We start from the raw sequence: 17,809 nt of genomic DNA, 5'->3' as shown, positions 1-17,809 counted from the left end.
CCCATTTCCGTTCTGGCATTTGGGACAGCGAGCATAAAGAAGTCCTGAGAACGAAAGGAGTATTGTCCGGCACTTTTCTGCATGATGAAGACACACAGGTAGTTTGGGAGCAGACCAAGGATTGCCTTATAAATGAAGGTATACCAATGACAGAGCCTACGGGTGACCAAAGCAGGCCATCCTACCTGAGAGTATAACTCACAGTGGTGAGTCAGAGCTTTACAATTGGTAATGAACGGCAGTGAAGCATGATAAGCTGTGTCCACCATACGAAGACAGTTAGCAGAAGCATGCATATATAGAAGATCAGCATAGTCCAACACAGGTAAAAAAAAAAAAAAAAAAAAACTAGCAGCAACTAGTCGCTTTTTTACATTAATTGAAAAACACAGCTTATTTCGAAAATAAAAACCCAGTTTTAACCTCAACTTTTTCACCAGGTACTGCACATGTGGCTGAAAAGTGAGGGAGTCATCAATCAAAATACCCAGATATTTATAAGAGTCAACAACCTCTATTTCACTTCCTTCAAGAGTGACCACCGAAGACATATTCTGTGGCCTACTCTGAGAGTTTGAAAACAATATAAGTTTTGTCTTATCTGCATTTAGAACAAGTTTCAGTTGAAAAGGGGTATTTTGAACAACATTAAAAGCATTTTGCAAGAGATCAATTGCCTGCACAAGAGTTGACGCACAGCAATATATCACAGTGTCATCAGCATTGAAGTGAAAGTTAGCGTCCAACACATTTTGGCCCAGATTATTTATATAAACAGTAAATAAAAGTGGACCTAATACAGAGCCTTGTGGCACACCTTTGCAGACGGTTGCAATATCAGAGCATAGGCCATCATATCTGATGCACTCAGACCTATTTTCAAGATAGCTCGTGAACCAAGCGACTGCTTGCTCCGAGAGCCCTGAGTTGAGGAGCCTTAAAACATCATGGTCAACTGTGTCAAATGCTTTAGACAGATCGATAAACAGGGACACACAATGTTGCTTCTTGTCAAGAGCAACAGAAATGTCATTTACCACTTGCAGTGCAGCTGTAATAGTGCTATGTTTTTTCCTAAAGCCTGACTGATAGGTTGATAAAATGGCATTGGTATATAAGAACTCCTTAAGTTGTTTGCTCACAAGAGCTTCAATAATTTTAGCAAGTACAGATAAATTAGATATTGGCCTATAGTTATTTAAAATAGCTGGGTCACCACCTTTAAACTATGGGAGAACAAAGGCAAATATCCATTCCCTTGGTATTTCCTTATTTTTCATTGTCAGATTAAAACGATATGCAAGAGGCTCTGCAACAAAATCAGCAGCCAATGTAAAACAAATAAGGGTCTATACAGTCAGGCCCTGAAGGGTTCCTATGATCTAAGCTTTTTAGGGCTTTATGAACTTCTTGCACAGAAAATGGGATAAAATAAAAAGGCTGGCCAGTATAAACTGGAACACCAGTACAGGGTTTCACAGACCTTGGACAACAAGAGTCAAACAGAGAGCCAGAAGATGTGAAGTGTTTGTTAAAACAATTCAATATCTCTGTTTTGTCATGAACAGCGACAGAACCCTTCATAATAAAAGCAGGTAAAGCTTGTGAGTTCTTCATCACAGAGAGGGATTTTATAGTTTTCCAAAAATCTCCTCGGATTATTTACATTTTCAGCAGTAACAGATAAATAATATTCAAATTTTGCTTTCTTGATAAAAGAGGAACATTTGTTTCTTAGTTGCCTAAAAACAAGCCAGTCAGTGGCAGAACGTGTTGTTCTTGCCTTAGCCCAAGCCAGGTTTCACTCATGAATACTGTCTGCTAGATCAGAGGAGAACCAAAGGTTGTCACCTCCCTGTACTCTGTATCTCCTGAAAGGGGTATGTGTATTTATGATTTGTGTAAAACCATCATTAAAAAAAGAGCAGGATGTCTCCACATCAGGGATCAGCTCTATCCTTTTCCAATTAAAATTAAACAAATCATGATAAAAACCCTTGTTCATTAGCATGTTTAAGATTCCTCTTACAAATGATACATGGTTTTAATTTAGGGACTTTAGTGTTCCTGTTAGCAGTAACAACACAATGATCACTTAGGTCATTGCAGAAAACACCAACAGTGTTTTATATATATATGTACATATTACCCAACATACCGCACAACTACTAACTAAGACTACTGATGTTATAAGAAGTGGCTTTTCAGATAAATTGTTTAATATATTAAAATATCATACTGTATCTGAGTATACAGTAGAAACAGATTTTTCATGCCAATACAGATTATTGATATTTCTAGAGTTTTTAAAAATCTATTTCTTTACACATCAGGGTTCGGTTGCCCATCCGTTTTGTTTTAAACATTTTTGACCAAGAAATATTCGGGGCGAGACATTTCACAGCTAAAAAAAAAAAAAAAAAAAAAAGGCTTCACAACTATCTGTTAGACAAACAAAAGTTAGGGATCTGTTGATTGACAGTGAAAACAACAATCACAGCAGCATAGATTTAAGAATGTGCTTCCTTCCGGCTGATCTAATCTAACTCGACTCCTGTTCTCGCTTGCTGCTTTTCTGGCAGTGACAAGTTTAAGTAAGTTTATACAAACTTACTTAATGTTGGCCTGTCTCCCAAACCTTCACAATGAGAACAGTCAGATAGGGAACCAGCATGCTTTTAAAAGTCATATCTTACCCAACCAGTACTAAATGCAGGCTGGCCGCAGTAAGCTAATGTTTCCTGTTGATGAGCATCAGCAAAAATATGGAATTCATTGCAGATCAAATTGTTTGGCCGACTGCAGCAACTTCCTGTATTTGTTTCAAATTAAGAGCCCTCCAGCTTTCTATAGACAATCCAGACATATACAAGGTTTTAAACTCCACAGGTCACTCTAATAATTGAGATGGTTATCCCCTTGATTAAATACATTGCTGTTGTAAACATCAGCAATATCTCCTCGTATCTTTTATTCACTGCAGAGATTCTGAATGTAATACTTAATGTTTTGCTAAAACTCAAACGTAAACATGTGATTCAGGGAAGTACTCCTAAAAAAACAAGAAACAAGGTTTATGCAATACTAACTGGTTTGGCTGTGATATAAATAAAGCTTTAATTCAACCGTTGTTACTTGGATACCAGCGTTATTTTCACTCAGGGTTAACCATAGACTTAAAGCTGCAGTTGTGGTCAAACCAGTTTCTGTACATTCTTGCATGGTTGGTGCACGACTCCTTTGCCATTCAAATTTTTTTGGTTGGGTTAATGACCTGTTGCCAGCTCAGTCTATATTAAACACAAACACAAGTTATCGCTGTTCACATTCTATTTCGTTGCTGTTGTTAATGTAGCCCTTTATTTTTTACACGCACTAAAGTGCTGTAAAAAATAAAGGGCTAAAAAAGGAACTGTGTGGCATCCAAAATTACAATTTGAGAGTAAATGCATTGTAAGAAATGCAGACCTTCTTTATTAGTTTCCATTTATAGTTTAGCCCTTGAGTTTGTTGGATATAGATTTTGCCCAGCAGCTTAACTTCAGGAAAAGCATTCACTAAAATTAGCACATGGCTCAGTCAAGGTCTGCAGTGAAGAGATCATGTCTCAAAATGTCATTTGTTTTCCTTTTCAGCCACTTCACCACTGATATAGTTGACTTTCCCAGTAGTGATTATGACTTATGACTGTTCATGTGAGCACTATTCAAGAGCCAGAACCAATTCAGTACACATATGACCGAAATTAGTGATGCACCAGTCCTGTTTCACTCATTTGACATTTCATTGGTCACACCAGGCATGTAGCAGGTCTGGGGATGCCGATATTGGCCTGATTACAAACATATTCTTTCTGAGTTTTCATGCAGTTTTAAGATGTTTCTGTGTCGTGAACCCGTCCGATATTAGAGCAGACACACGGAGAAAGAGGTGGTCGGGTATCGGGATGTGTTTTGAGTTGTGGAGGCTGGCAGCTCAGCTGTCTGTAGGAGGGTTAAGACTGTTTAAACAAACGCACTGGCTGGCACACGCTAGTGTGCGGGACATCTTACTGCGTGGTGTCATTTCATTTCGGCGTCCGTGTTAATGACTCAGCTGTGTCTGATGCCTCGTGGGTGCGTCGCGTCATTTATTAAATCGATTTTTGAAGCGAGCCGGGCTCGCTTGTCCCAGCTTGTCCTGGTTAAAATATACAGGTCTGTGATCACATTATTACTGTATGATCATAGCAGAAACACAGTGTAGACTTCAAATATATCATTCAGACACCTCACCAGGTGTGGAGGGAGGAGGGGGGGGGGTTCTCCACTGCTCTCCTTCTCTCTCTCTCTCTCTCTCTCTCTCTCTCTCTCTCTCTCTCTCTATCTCTGTATCTCTCCTCTGTGTAGGTGTGAGTACTTGTGTGTGTGTCTGTGTGTCTAATAATGTAAACAATAATAATATCAAGTAATATAAATGTAAACCACCTGCCTGCTTTTTGGTTAAAACTCATCACTTGTCTTCTATAAAAAAAAAAAAAAGTTATACTATATATTATAAGGCCATTATCAAAGAGAAACTCATTGAATGGAAGGACCTGCAGCCGGTGTGGACCGGGCCTTATGTTGGTAACTACAAGTTGAGGAGGACAGGCCGTTTTGTTGACGGGCATTTAGACGTTTTTTTTTTTTTTTTTTTACAGTTTAAGGCACCAATAGTGTTTTAGCTGCAGTGTGCAGGTGAATAACTAACTGGCTAACAGTAAGCTGGAGTGAGAGAGTTCGCTGTGGAACTCCTTAAAAACATAAATGAAGAGGAGCTGCGGGACAAAACTCTGCAGGTACAGCTGGCAAATAAGTCTGAAGTCGATGAAGCACCAAGCAAATGAATCAATGGCCAGACAAAGTGTTGGGCGTGCACAGCAAACAGCAGCCCTCACCTTAACAGATGAAGCTAAAGATGCTTCTCATCAGATTTGTACAAGGCGTTAGTTTTAGAGGTTAGGTGGCTTTTATTGAGCCAAAGTTTACAGAGCAAGTCTTTCTGTCTCTTTGTGTGTGTGTTTGTGTGTGTTTGTGTGTTTTGGCTTGTCATGCCCAACCCTAGTAGCAGCAGTCTATGGCCAAATCTGAGCCCGGGGACATTTGTAGCATGTCTCGCTTTCTCTGCCCTTGTTTCCTTTCTATCTAGACACTGTTAAATAAGGGCCAAATATCAGGCCACAAAAACAATATGTCTGTAGATATCACCACACTAAACTTATTTGAAAATGTTTTATGTCATCCACACTTCACTGTTAGGCCACAGTGTGACTTAATGTCCTTAAATCATGGTGGAAACATTGCATTGCCTAACTGCCATGAAAATGATCTGAATATGAATCGATCGTGTCATAGCTGAAAACAAACTTCAGCTCCGGTAATGACTGGCTCCAAAAACAATATCGTATTCTTGATGGCCTTTTTCTTTTTGATATTTCAGAACCCAACAGAAATGAATAACAGTCAGGGATATTTACCGGGATAGTTTTTTCCATCCAAGATATTTGAAACTATTTGAAAATATATAAACTCAGTAGGCTATAATAAAAACTAAAAATACACATTTTAATATTGTTTAATCAGACATGATTCAAAAACCATATATATATATAAAAAAAAAGGGCCAAAATATCATTGATATCCATTCATGTTAGCTGTTTTATTGGTAGTTGGCTTTGTTTCAGTTTCCAATAGAGGAGCTTTTATTTGATATATTTCATGTTGTATGTGTTTGTAACATATTAAAGGTTATTACATCTTTAGGATTTCAGATGGGAGTTACTTTTGCTAGCAGAACTTGGAAGACTTTGACATGATAAAGTTTTGGATAAAAAAAATCGAGGATAAACTCCACGCGTCATCCAAGCGTCACCGGCTCATCTGATTAAAAAGGCAAAAGTTGGGAAAAGTTTGACTCACCGCGTCCTAAGCCGAACAGCCGGCAGATATCTCTGGTGAACTTCATCAGGTTTTACTATCCAGACATTATCGGCCAGAACGCACAGCATCAACTTTCTACTGGACAAAAGGACCCGTTTTCCGCCTTCGTTTAGCGACTCCAACTCCCCGGTGGGACTCCCGGTTAATGTGAAATATCGCCCGTTGATGCTCCTCCGCCTGTCCGGTCACCGATGTCACGCAAACTGTCGTTAAATCCAACTGTTGGTTATCGCTTTCAACAATAAAACCATTGACAGAATTTGAGCACTTCCGGCTGTGACCGTCAAAATAAAACACCGAGACGATTGAAATTAGACTTCTGATCAAAGCTTTCATTACGGTGTAATAACAAATTAATTCAGATTTAGATACCAACTGTAGTTCAAAACAAAGTATTAATTAAATCGCTCTTTCTAAATTCAAACTACCCAGTTATTCTGTGCATTGCATTGATTAAGGTTACTATTACATACCTGCAATGAAACTAGGCATAATATGTTGATTTCACTTTTTTTTTTCTTTTTTTTAAAGTTTCATTCATCTTATTTTTATCACTCCCAACTCTTTAGGCTATTTCAATTTCCTGTCAGAGCTTTGATATGTTCTGGATAAAAGACTGTGTTTGATATAAATTGGTATTTATTTTAAGAAACTTTTTTTTAGATGATTTACTTAAAATGTATCAGTTCCAGTTGGTGCTGGGCAAGTAGGCTTTCCAATAAATATATTTGCCTGACATCCTCTCATGGAAACTATTACGAAATCTAAAATACCTATAAACGGTTACACCTGTTTCAGAACGTTGGTTCTATTTTATCGTGACAGCTCTATTAGTCTTGCCAATTAATGAGAAATATACTGAGAACATATGTATTTCCTGGCAAGTTGACCAAGTTAAAACTGGAAAGCAGTGGTCTCTAATTGCGGCCATAACCACCATCAACTGAAGGAAACTGCACAAGGGGATGCAGACAGACACCTTTGTCCACTTTGAGGCAGTAAGCAACAGGAACATCAACAATAGCATTTAATCTGTTAAATTGTTTTGATATTCTGAGGCAGCTTTAGGCATAAATATGTCACAAAAACCAGAAAACAGATTTCTAAATACATGTATATGTATTACTTTCACACTGATTCACCTGAGTAAAGTTAAATGGCGAGAGTGGCAGTGCTAATACAGGAAGGCAGGTTACTTGCTGTCGCCTTTTTGGCAAATTAATGTAGCATTCTCTCTGCACATAACTTGCATGTCTTAAATTTGTAGCCCATGTGCAGCCATTTATATGTGTATGTATGGTCTTGGGTGCATAAAGACTTAAAACATGAAATATAAGGCTTGCTGCTTCTATGTCAAAACCCACAATATTGATTACTTTAACACCAACATACACTACTGTTTGGATTTATTTTAACACGTTTTTCTTTGCTTATTATTGTTTAATTGATAAAGGAAGAAAATAAGACCCTAAAACCTTTCTTACCAGTAACTGAAACTTAAATTAAAACAAAAAATGTATTACCGGCTAATCAGGCTTAGCAGGTGTATGTGTTACAATAGTAACTGAGTATTGTCTCTCTGAATAATTGCATATGTATATACACATCATTGGTTTTAAAATAATTATTTCATAATTATTCCATTATTTTATCACTTTGTTTTATAACTTAATACTGCTGACAATAAAAAAGGAAAATGTTTTCATTTACTCTAAAATGATTCTAATTTTTTATTTTTTTATTTGGTAATAGTAAAACTAAAAGCTGTGCTTTAATTTTTTTGTTTGTCTTTTTTCTTAGTTCCTTTGCCTGCTCTATAAATAACATTAATGGTGAACAGCAAAGGATGGTTCAAAGTATTCGGGTTGAAAATGAAAAAAACTACACTGGCCTACAATCTGCTGGCGCAACCATCCATCCAATCCCTCTCACTGTAATACTGAAAGGCAGCTGGCTGCACGAATCAGACTCCACTGTCTCCGGAGTCTGGACCAATCATACACCGCGTCGGCTTAGATGGGCGGGAACATCGCGGAAGCGACGGGCTGGCTCAGCAGCCATTGATGCGCTTTATTTCTAAGAGGACAAACCCACAATAATTCTTCCATTTGTACCTGTTTCTGCCAGCTGAAGCCATGGTGTCCCACTCTCTCGCCCTGCCGATGATCTGCTTCACCACGTTATGGGGACTGGTGGGAGTCGTGGCCCCGTTTTTAGTGCCCAAAGGACCCAACCGGGGGTAGGTGCTGTAGCGGCCGTTAATTAACTGCAATTAACGGCGTTTACTTTGGTTTTGTTCAGAAGCATTTTAATTGAGATATACATTTTTATTTAATTACTATTCATTGTTAGTCTTTTCGCTGGGCTCAGTGGCATTTTATGTTCAGAAATACATGAGCGCACGAGCGTACTCCTGTTTATGTGATGAAGGCCCTGCGTCATCCCCCCCCCCCCTCACCCCTCTCCCCCCCTCTCCTCCTCTCCTCCATACGGTCTCTACAGGGTTAAATCAACAGAGGCAAGCGTGGAAAGATAATTTGGTTTCAATATTTATGCACCTGTATTGTACGATATAAACATATATATACAAGACAACATTGATTTGTTGTGCAGGTGTGCAAAGTAAAGTGTCTCCAGTGTCCATAGGTGTTGTGATGGTTGTCATGACATTTTGTGTCAGTTTTTATTTTATTTTTTATTTTTTTGGGGGGAGCCCAGTTAAACGAACACAAATAAATAGCCTACATAAAATAAACAGTTCTCCAAAGCAGTCCTCACTCACTTATGGGAAACTTTGCCCACAAATGCCTCAAACAGGTCACATAACCACTTCAGCACAGTGGTCTTGACAGTTGACATCTGTTTTTCATAGCGTGTGTTGTCATATGGCAAAACAACCACAAGCTCATGTAATTTGGTTTCTACTTTAAGTTACATATTAGTGCTCAGTTCATTCAATAATCTGTGCAGACGTTAGTGAACGTTAGATATATAAACTGTGAACCGCTGTATTTGAATATGAAGTATGACAGTAATACTGGGCCGGCGTGTGACTGACTGCTCTCTCCTCTTTGACAGTGTGATTGTCACCAGTCTCATCCTCACAGCAGTCTGCTGCTACTTATTGTAAGTACAAACTGTCTTCCTCTTCTTCTGACGTTTGAAGCTTCGCGTGTCCGGGTGACTCTGCTGTATTAATCTGCTGCTTAATGACACCTGAGTAGTGAAACTTGAAACCGCTGAGCAGACTAGTCGTTTGCTTTGTCCAGCGCTTTCAAATAAAACGGCTTCTGAGGTTGTTGCGTGTCACGGACGGCAAACAGTGGTTTACAAACGCACTTGAAGATCGACGTGGATGATAGGAATGGGAAGGGAAGATCGATAACAAGTCACAAGGTTGAGACAAACAAACAAACAAACAGGAACATCGGCGACTAATCGACAAAAATACTTGCAAAGAGAGCACGCTGCCGGGAGAACAGGAAGAGATGGGCAACTCGCTTCACTCGTTAAATATCAGCTGGACGTGCGTAAAGCAAAGAGACGTGAAGGAGAATGTAAATGCACTGAAACAAGATATTATTCAGGGTCTTATTGGCCGAGACCGCAACAACGCAGAGCAGAATAGTTGTAATAATAATTACAGCAGCTTCTCTACTTCTACCAAAAGAACCTGCCAGAGAAAATGACAGATCTGCACAGCCGATGCAAGAGAAATATGAAATAGACTTATGATAAATGAAAAGATAGATGATAAAGATACAAACAACCTGGTCTTCTCAGCACTGAGGTCTATCATCATGAGTTGCTAGTTTGAAATCCTCCTAAAACCAGCTGGGAAAAAGATCCCCCCCCCCCCATATCACTTTTTGAGGTGATAAAAAAACATGAAGAGTGGGAGGAAGTGCCTGCAGAATTATTATTCTACCACTAGAGGGAGCTCCAGCTCCTCCAAGAGACACCTCCATAAATACAACAGCAGCAGCATGAGATTCACAAACCTGTACACGTTTCTGTAATGAAAACTTGACTTCCTCCGTTTTAGCTCTTAGTTTGAAAATGATGTCGCTGGATGAGTTGGAGGAGCTTGAACATAAAAACGGGTAGAAAGAATTACGCGTACAAGACTGATGAGCAGATTGACCTCATAGGCAGATGTTCTCCACCTCTGAGCCTGGTTCTGTCGGAGGTTTCTTCCTGTTAAGAGGGAGTTTTCCTTCCCTCTGTTGGAGGTTTTTCTCCCTTAAAGAGGAGTTTTTCCCTCCTAGTTTATGTGGGACTTGTTGAATTGTTGGGTTTCTCTGTATAATATTGTAAAGTCTTGCTGTAAGGACTTTAATGTGTTAAGTGCCATGAAATAACCTGTGTTGTGATTTGGCGCTTTATAAATAAAGCTGAATTGAATGTGCCGGGTATATACAATTTTAGAGATGACTTACAATTTGAGAACTCTGGATTAAAATGGATAATACGGATCACGTTTATGGATTGTCTGTGTGTTTCAGTATGATTCTGTTTTATATCTTAACAACCATATGTCTCCTCTGTTGTGTAAGTGTGTGAGTGTTTTATTTGCTGTACGTTCAGCCATTAAATCTAAAGTCCAGTAATCAGCCATTACCTCAAGAGCCAGTTCAACCAGAGGGGGTTCAGCAGTTGTAAAGGAGAGTTCATGTTTTAACCTTTACACGCTATAAACTCAAACTTTATTTATTTCAGAAATACACCCAATAAACCGACCAAGCTAGCACATAAGTTGCTACCAGCTGGTAGCTGTAATCAAACGACTAAAATTATCCCTACTGAAGGTAAATGTGGACAAAAGCGGTGAAAGCTCTTCCACCCTTTTGCACAAACACTTTATTGATAATTACAAACCACAGCGGGACCAAACTTTACCAGAAGATAACTTGTTGTCATGATCAAAGGGTCCTTTCTGGATTAACAGTCCACCTGATTTAAAGTCCAGTAAACAGGGACAAAGTTCATACTAATCTTTTTGAAGAACACATTCTGATTATCAGAGTTGCATCCATCACTGTTATTGTGGAGACTCTGGACACAAAGCGCAGGATGCTGCTTACAACAGTAAGTCAAAAGAACGTCAGCCCCTTAAAACGGGTTCCTTCATTCACACCGTCTCGTTGTGCGTCTTTATGAAGACACAGATCCATCCGGCTCATTGCAAGCTGCGCAAACCAGCAAACAATCGAGCTGAATTAAAAGGGTGATAAAACAACATTCACCTTCGTTTAGACCCACGAATAACAGCTTCAGAGCTGCTTCAAGTTGGACCTCCTTTAAGTCGGCAGCTCCTCTTGTGGCCTCGGCCTGTTTGGACTCGTTGTGAAGCTGTTTCCTGCTCTGTTTACGGTGATGGTTGTTTTCACAGCAGGGTGATATATCGCTGTGATGCTCAGCAATAAGACGCAGGCTGCGGGAAATTAAAAAAAAAAAAAAAAAGCCGTACTTTTCTTTGAATTCCGTGATTGTGAATGTGCCTGTGTACACATGAGGTCACCGTGTTGACAATCCTTCTTTTCTCTCCCTGTTTGTGCAGTTGGTTGGTAGCCATTCTGGCCCAGGCCAACCCGCTGTTTGGCCCTCAGCTGAAGAATGAAACGATTTGGTATCTGCGCTACTTCTGGGAGTAAAGACGGTGAGTTTGTCAGAGCAACACTTACAACCTGTGATCCAGAGCAAACAATCAGAACAAACGGAAAGGTCCGTTTAAGATGAATACCATGACCCACTTACCGGGTGGCATCAATATGGGCTTGTATAAATAGCTCCCAAAAAAATCTGGTAAACCCTTCACATGTAACGGTGCCGTAACGGTTATTTTCCGCTGGTTCCGTCTCCGACGCGGCCACCGGAGTGAATTTAAGTCGATGCTTCATATCCCACCAGCTGCGCCGCGCTGCTCCGCTGAAGATAGGCAGCGAGTCTATTTTTGGCGGAAGCCGCTCGGAGCAGATCGGCCGAGCGGAGTCGGTTGAGAAAATAAAATAAAATTCCGCTCAATTTTCAAAAATAAAACACCCCATGTGCAAATTTCTGGCGGTAGAACAAATCTCTACATCAACCGTCCGCCCCCGCCGTCTTACAATTTGGACAAGAAATGCTGCGTTCTCCTCCCGCCACAGACACAGTGTGGGAAATAGTTACGCCAAAAAAAATTTAATCAGAAGGTTCCTGTTTTTAATGACTAAAATACAGCTGGCTGTGTTAACTTTGTCTGTAGGCTGCAGCACAAAGTAGGAAATGACAACAATAACCACAAAACAGACGAAAGAAGCCGTTTAACGACGTTAACCGACGACAGCAGCACAGAAATCATGGAAAGATGACCGATCCAGGACGTCTGACGCGCTGCCGACATGGCGGACCCGTGTTCAGTGGAACATGCAGCTTATCATGTCCCGAAAATGCAGTGAAATCTCAAAAGTCCCTGCAGAGTCCCAGATGTTTACCTACACCCTCCTACTGATCCCCACCCTTCAAAATAAAAGCTCACTATCTGCTTTTCTTTTATCCAGAAGGACCGGTTTAAGTTGACGTTAAGGAGTTTCTCACTCGCTCACATTTGAATTGTTTATTGTGTGAAAAATTTGAATACAAGTGATTCATTCTATTTCACTTCATTAAAACCAGACCTTTATTCTGAATTCGGATGTTGTCCATGCTGGAAGGATTCTTCTGTTGGCACACGTTTTTGTTTTTTTCCTTTTCTGTCGGCTCCTCAGCACCGACAGTATCTCCTCCTTCATTTGCAGTTTGCAAATCAAAAACTGCTCAATTTGTCTCCCAGAATGCAGTGGGTGAACAAACCTGCTACTAAACTGCCTACGGTGACAGAAGTGGCGTTCAGGCGTTATTATTTGTCAACTCCTCCAAAATATGAGCCGGCTGAAATGTACGGGGGACATTTTTATGAATTTTCCGAGGCGTGTTTGCATCACGCAGTAATCTAAATTTCTGTAGCGGGGTGTCTTTGACTTCCTCACCTCTCTTTGCATCTTCACAGTCAATATTAGGGATTGTAAGTAATGTTCATTTGTTTATCTCTCTGTTCCAGGACTGCGAGCTGTGATGTCTCCCATCATTCCTCTCCCCCGGTTTGCTGGACTTAATTTTAACATTTCTCCATTAAGCACACACACACCCCCACAATCTGCAGAATTGATGGATTATTTTATAACTTGCAGCATTTTGCAACCCAAAAGTCCGTGTCAGCTTTCTTTGTGACCTTGGGGAATATTAAGAATAATGTACAGTATCTGCAATTTAAGATTCAATGTTTATTAAGACACATGTTGTGTGTTTTAAAACAAGCCGAGTGCAACATGCCCTGTTTGTAGTTGTGACTTACAGTAACTCAAAATGAGGAAAGTCAAACCACAACATCATCTGTTTGGAGTAGATGTTAATCTTCCATCTCTATAATGTGCAATCCTTTAGTTTACCCCATGTTTGTTTACATTTGTTGATTTTTTTTTTTGTGTTGCTGCCATCAGGGAACAGGGATTTTGAAGTGTTTGTATTTATTTTGGCTTGCGGACACTGATGTAAGGTTGCTGTGATCACTCGGTGTCCACACGGCCTTGTTATATAACTGTTATTATCTGTGATGTAATGGTGTGTGTGTGTGTGTGTGTGTGTGTGTGTGTGTGTGTGTGTGTGTGTGTGTGTGTGTGTGTGTGTGTGTGTGTGTGTGTGTGTGTGAGTGTGAGAGAGTGTGAGAGTGTGTGAAGAGTTCATTAGTGTGAGTGCTTGAACCGCCGCCATGAGAATCTCCTGAAACCGTAAAAGTGAAGAGCGATTCCCTCCACTTTAGATCACTTCAGCATGAAACTCCCTCCCACATTCCCCTCATGCTCCTCACCACGGAGGTCCTCGTTGCCATGGTGATCTCATCACCCAATTCAGTCCCTCTCCACTCGACCCCTTTTGATGAAATCCTGCCCATTTTCGCCTGCTTGTGTACAGCTGTACCGTAGGTTGGACTGTAGGGACCAGCATGATTGTAGAGTGAAGCTGCTGCTTGCTGCTGATAGATTTGGTGTTAACGTCCACTCTCTTTAAATTGAATGTTCACTTGTAATCAGGCTTTTAAACATCTTAATTCCTAATTTAAACTTTTTGCAAATGAATTCTTCCCCCACAGCTTTCAGGTAGCAGGGAGAGATCGCTCTCATTCACCACAACATTTCATGAAAAGAAAAAGTGACAGCTTTTCACACTGTTCCAGTAGCCAAGAGTCAGAAGAAACCTTTCATAACAAGGAGGGTTGAATTCAAGTCCAGCAGTCACATTCTGTGTGACATCAGTCTGCCAATGGTTTTCTGCAGTTCCAGGTCAGTCAGGTGACATTTTAAACAAGATGCAGGAAATTATGAAGTGCATTTTAAAATATTCTCTCAAATGAAACGGGGATTCATTTAGTCACAAACAGACATCCTTGCAGTTCATAAATATGATCATGTTTGCACCAAAATATGTAAGATGGGTAATCTTAACAGTAACAACGATGCTGCTCTGCGGCATATAGTGCAGTATTTAACCTCTCTTTGGGCAGTCTTCTGTCGTTATCCATTCATAACCCATCATCATTATCACACTGGCTCTACACCACCATCCAAAGTGGACCGTGAGATGATGATGTGCTTCATCTGAGCGCAAGGTTGCTTGGGTACGATGGTCTAAAAAACGATTTCACCCCTTTCACCTGGGAGACCAAACTGGCCTCCAACATGTTTCCTCTTTTGTCACCTGAACATTTTCTTCGTATGAGTTGCAGTTCTGTTGTCACTCTGACACTATTGCCTCCTCCTGATGCTTTAAGAGTCTCATACCAGCCACTACCACAATTACACCTCCACCCCGGAGCACCCCTCCTTCCCTCCCTCCTTACCACTCACCCTCCTTGTCCTTCTCTCTAAAACCACTTTGCTTCAGCCAAAAAGAATCAAAATCAAAATACAGCTACTTTTTAGAAAGACCAAATTGCGTTGTATCTTTTCCCCCAGCCCTTTTCTGTAGTTGTGGTGGTGGCATGTGTCTAGAAGTGGATATACAACAGTATAGTGTAAAGTCATTTACAAATAGGGACCCGCATTAAATGGAGTGCGATTATGCCTGATTACACCAACAAAGACTTTCCTCACCAGTAAAGTTGACTTTGTTGCAGTGGGTATTTAGTTTCACTCTAAGTGAGCCAGGACTTGTAAGCACAAGTCACATGGGCTCACGAATAGCTCACTCATTGGACAGACTTTTGTAAACCTGTCAACCTGCAAGGTTAGAAATGTTGGTGTTGGCAGAGTCAAAACAAATCTGAAGCCAGGTCAAGGGAACTTTAGCTCCGTGTTGTGTTTGTAGCAGTTGAGAGCACACGAAGAGAAAGTTAAACATGAGCAGCAGTCCTCCAGACTGAAGTTTTGCTCTCACTCTCAGACTTTCTGACCAATAAGAGCCAGTTATCAGATTTACCTTTTAAACCCTTGAGTTTTGGGGTCTGTTTCCTGTAGTTGCGTAGGATTTCATTCCTCAGCCTACTCATCATGAAGCACGCCACAGTTTGCTTGCAGAAGGACAGTCACATTTCCAGTGTCAGTGAATCATCAGACACCAAATGGCATTTTTCTCAGCCAGCCAAGCAAACTTTACTAAAGCAGGGAACACTTGTGACTTCAGATTACCACTTCTAAACATTCTGGTTGTGAACGCACCCTGAAAATGTTCCCTTTTCTTTTGTGATGAATCTGTTCAGTCCTTTTGATAACTGGCCCACATTCATCTGTTAAATATTCCTGGCAGCATGAATGGAGATTGAAATATTTGGTGTGTAAAGAGTCACCATGGTAACACAATTCTAAAAAAAAAAAAAACACAAATTTAACTGTTGATGGAGATGAGATCCTGTATGTGACCTTGTATTAGTGTGAAGTAAACGCTTCTATGTGAGTGGCATTGTATGTGAAATACCCAATAAAGAGTGATGTCTCATACAGTACAACTGTGCTTTTCACATCATTCACGTTCTTACCGGAGCAGGCAGAAATGTAATCTAGATTCTTGGTCATACTTAGTGCTTTCAAACGCCTACCTGCTTAATCTTATCTCACAAGTATACAGTGATAATTACACGCATGCACACAAAAACACACCCATGTTAAAACCTTGCCCGAAATTATTTTTAGTTCAGGTAAAAAGGAATTTAAGTGGGTTATGGGTTATATAATTTAAAGTGCTGTTTGTTTGTACAAATCAAATAAAAATGACTTAAGTGTGGACCTTCCTGTTGCATATCTGCCAATGTTGTTGCACTGCCTGTGAGAGGAAGGGGCCCCTGCTGTGGAGCTGAGGCAGTTTTATCAAGTTACCTTGGCAATCAAGGACAAGGTTGACTCTTACGCAAGATTCTCACAATGGCATCAGCAGTAAGGCAGGCATGATTCATACCTACTCAGTTAACCCACCTCATCCATCAGGTGTGAGCAGATTGTAGGAAGAACCTGCAGTGCTTTACAATGAAGACCTGAAAACCGATTCGGGATACTTCCTTGTCTCATCGAGGAACTGAGGAAGTTTAAGAAACGTACTTTTTTCATGTGAAGAGTTGGAAAGTGAAGGACTAAAAGGTAAGGCACATTTGCATGCTCATCAAATCGCTGAAACTGATAGCTGCGTTACTTGACCAAAGCTCAAAGAAACCTCATCCCAGGCCCAGACAACACTGTCCAACTGCAGAGCTCCACACTAGTGCAAGTCTAACCTGTGCCACCTACAAAAACTGCAGTTATGGCATCGGCAGTGATGCAAAAAATAACCTTTTATAGGCTGGATAAGAAATAGCTCCTCATTTTTTTAATTTTATTTTTAAAGTGTTTTATATTTTTGGATAACAGGAACATATTTTTTTGCTAAATATCTCAGAGAATCCACAGAGTTGTGGAGTATGTTTCTCAAAACATGATTATTTTCCCTTGTCATTCTGAAAGTTAGTATCTAATTTTTTTAAGAGAAAAAAATAGCTGTTGAACTGAGTTGCCAAAGAAAATGAATATGTGTTTGTGTTGAGTGCAGACTATTCAGCTTGGGGGTTAATAAATCGATTGCTTCTTGGTGGAATGTTTGGTTAGGAAACGGTTTTAACAATTTGCCGTTAGGTCAATTTGACTGTTAAAGAAGTACCTGGTAAAACGCTCTAGTCCCACTCCATTAATGGGAAATGATTTCATTTATGAAGTTACTAAACGCTGCCATTTAGATAGATGGAGTGAAATATCTACCATAGTGTCTTGTTGTAATACAGTTCCCAGTCATCAGTGGCAGCGCTGAGCACAAGGCTGCTGGGGAATACCCAGTCTGTGAACAAGGAAGAAATAACACCCCATCTTGAATTTTACATCTTACTCTGACTTTATACTGGATACTGTACATCACCCTCATTCCATCAGAGTAATTTATTATGTTTTTAATCAATTTACACTTGCCTGTGTTCATAATTTTTTTTCTCTCGGATCACTTTACAGGATCACACTAAGTATGATGGTTTTGTATAAGGACTAGCTGAACACATGAACTTAACCTCAACCTATGACACAGCAATGTTTTTTCAATGCGCAAGAGAACAATTATTTTTGTTTAAATTCAAGACTAAGTCATAGCTGTGTGATGAGTCATTGAAAAAAAGTTTCAAGCGCAGGCAACATGTTCAGACACAAAATGGCATTATCACACTTTGCATGTGAGAAATTATTATTAATTACTGAGAAAAAAGGGAGCAGTACTGTACCTACAGGTGCAGCACAAATTCTTGTGCTGGGTTATAAATATTCTTATTT

At 40.0% G+C, this 17,809-nt stretch overlaps 2 protein-coding genes across 3 annotated transcripts in view; one reads left to right on the top strand and one right to left on the bottom strand.

Annotated features, from left to right (window-relative positions):
* The window catches only part of LOC138615714 (stress-induced-phosphoprotein 1-like), a 29,498-nt gene extending 23,297 nt beyond the window's left edge, over window positions 1-6,201 (bottom strand). For both annotated transcript variants that reach the window (XM_069689481.1, XM_069689482.1), the window contains exon 1: window positions 5,940-6,201. In XM_069689481.1, the coding sequence (XP_069545582.1) occupies window positions 5,940-5,985 (46 nt within the window). In that variant the 5' untranslated portion in view covers window positions 5,986-6,201. The remainder of the gene's footprint in view (window positions 1-5,939) is intronic.
* A 1,780-nt stretch (window positions 6,202-7,981) lies between these two features.
* On the top strand, window positions 7,982-15,856 carry atpv0e2 (ATPase H+ transporting V0 subunit e2). Its single transcript, XM_069689480.1, has 4 exons — window positions 7,982-8,199; window positions 9,039-9,086; window positions 11,521-11,619; window positions 13,039-15,856. Exons 1-3 carry the CDS (start codon window positions 8,096-8,098, stop codon window positions 11,612-11,614), a joined length of 246 nt encoding a protein of 81 aa, XP_069545581.1. The 5' UTR covers window positions 7,982-8,095; the 3' UTR covers window positions 11,615-11,619; window positions 13,039-15,856.
* Window positions 15,857-17,809: the final 1,953 nt, after the last annotated feature.

This window comes from Brachyistius frenatus, unplaced genomic scaffold (assembly GCF_029030835.1).
Source record: "Brachyistius frenatus isolate BFR_SWC_R1_liver_20210118 unplaced genomic scaffold, ASM2903083v1 Contig_7, whole genome shotgun sequence".
Lineage (NCBI taxonomy): Eukaryota > Metazoa > Chordata > Actinopteri > Embiotocidae > Brachyistius > Brachyistius frenatus.
The sequence above is the reverse complement of the archived record's forward strand: the minus strand, read 5'-3'. Positions and strand labels throughout refer to the sequence as shown.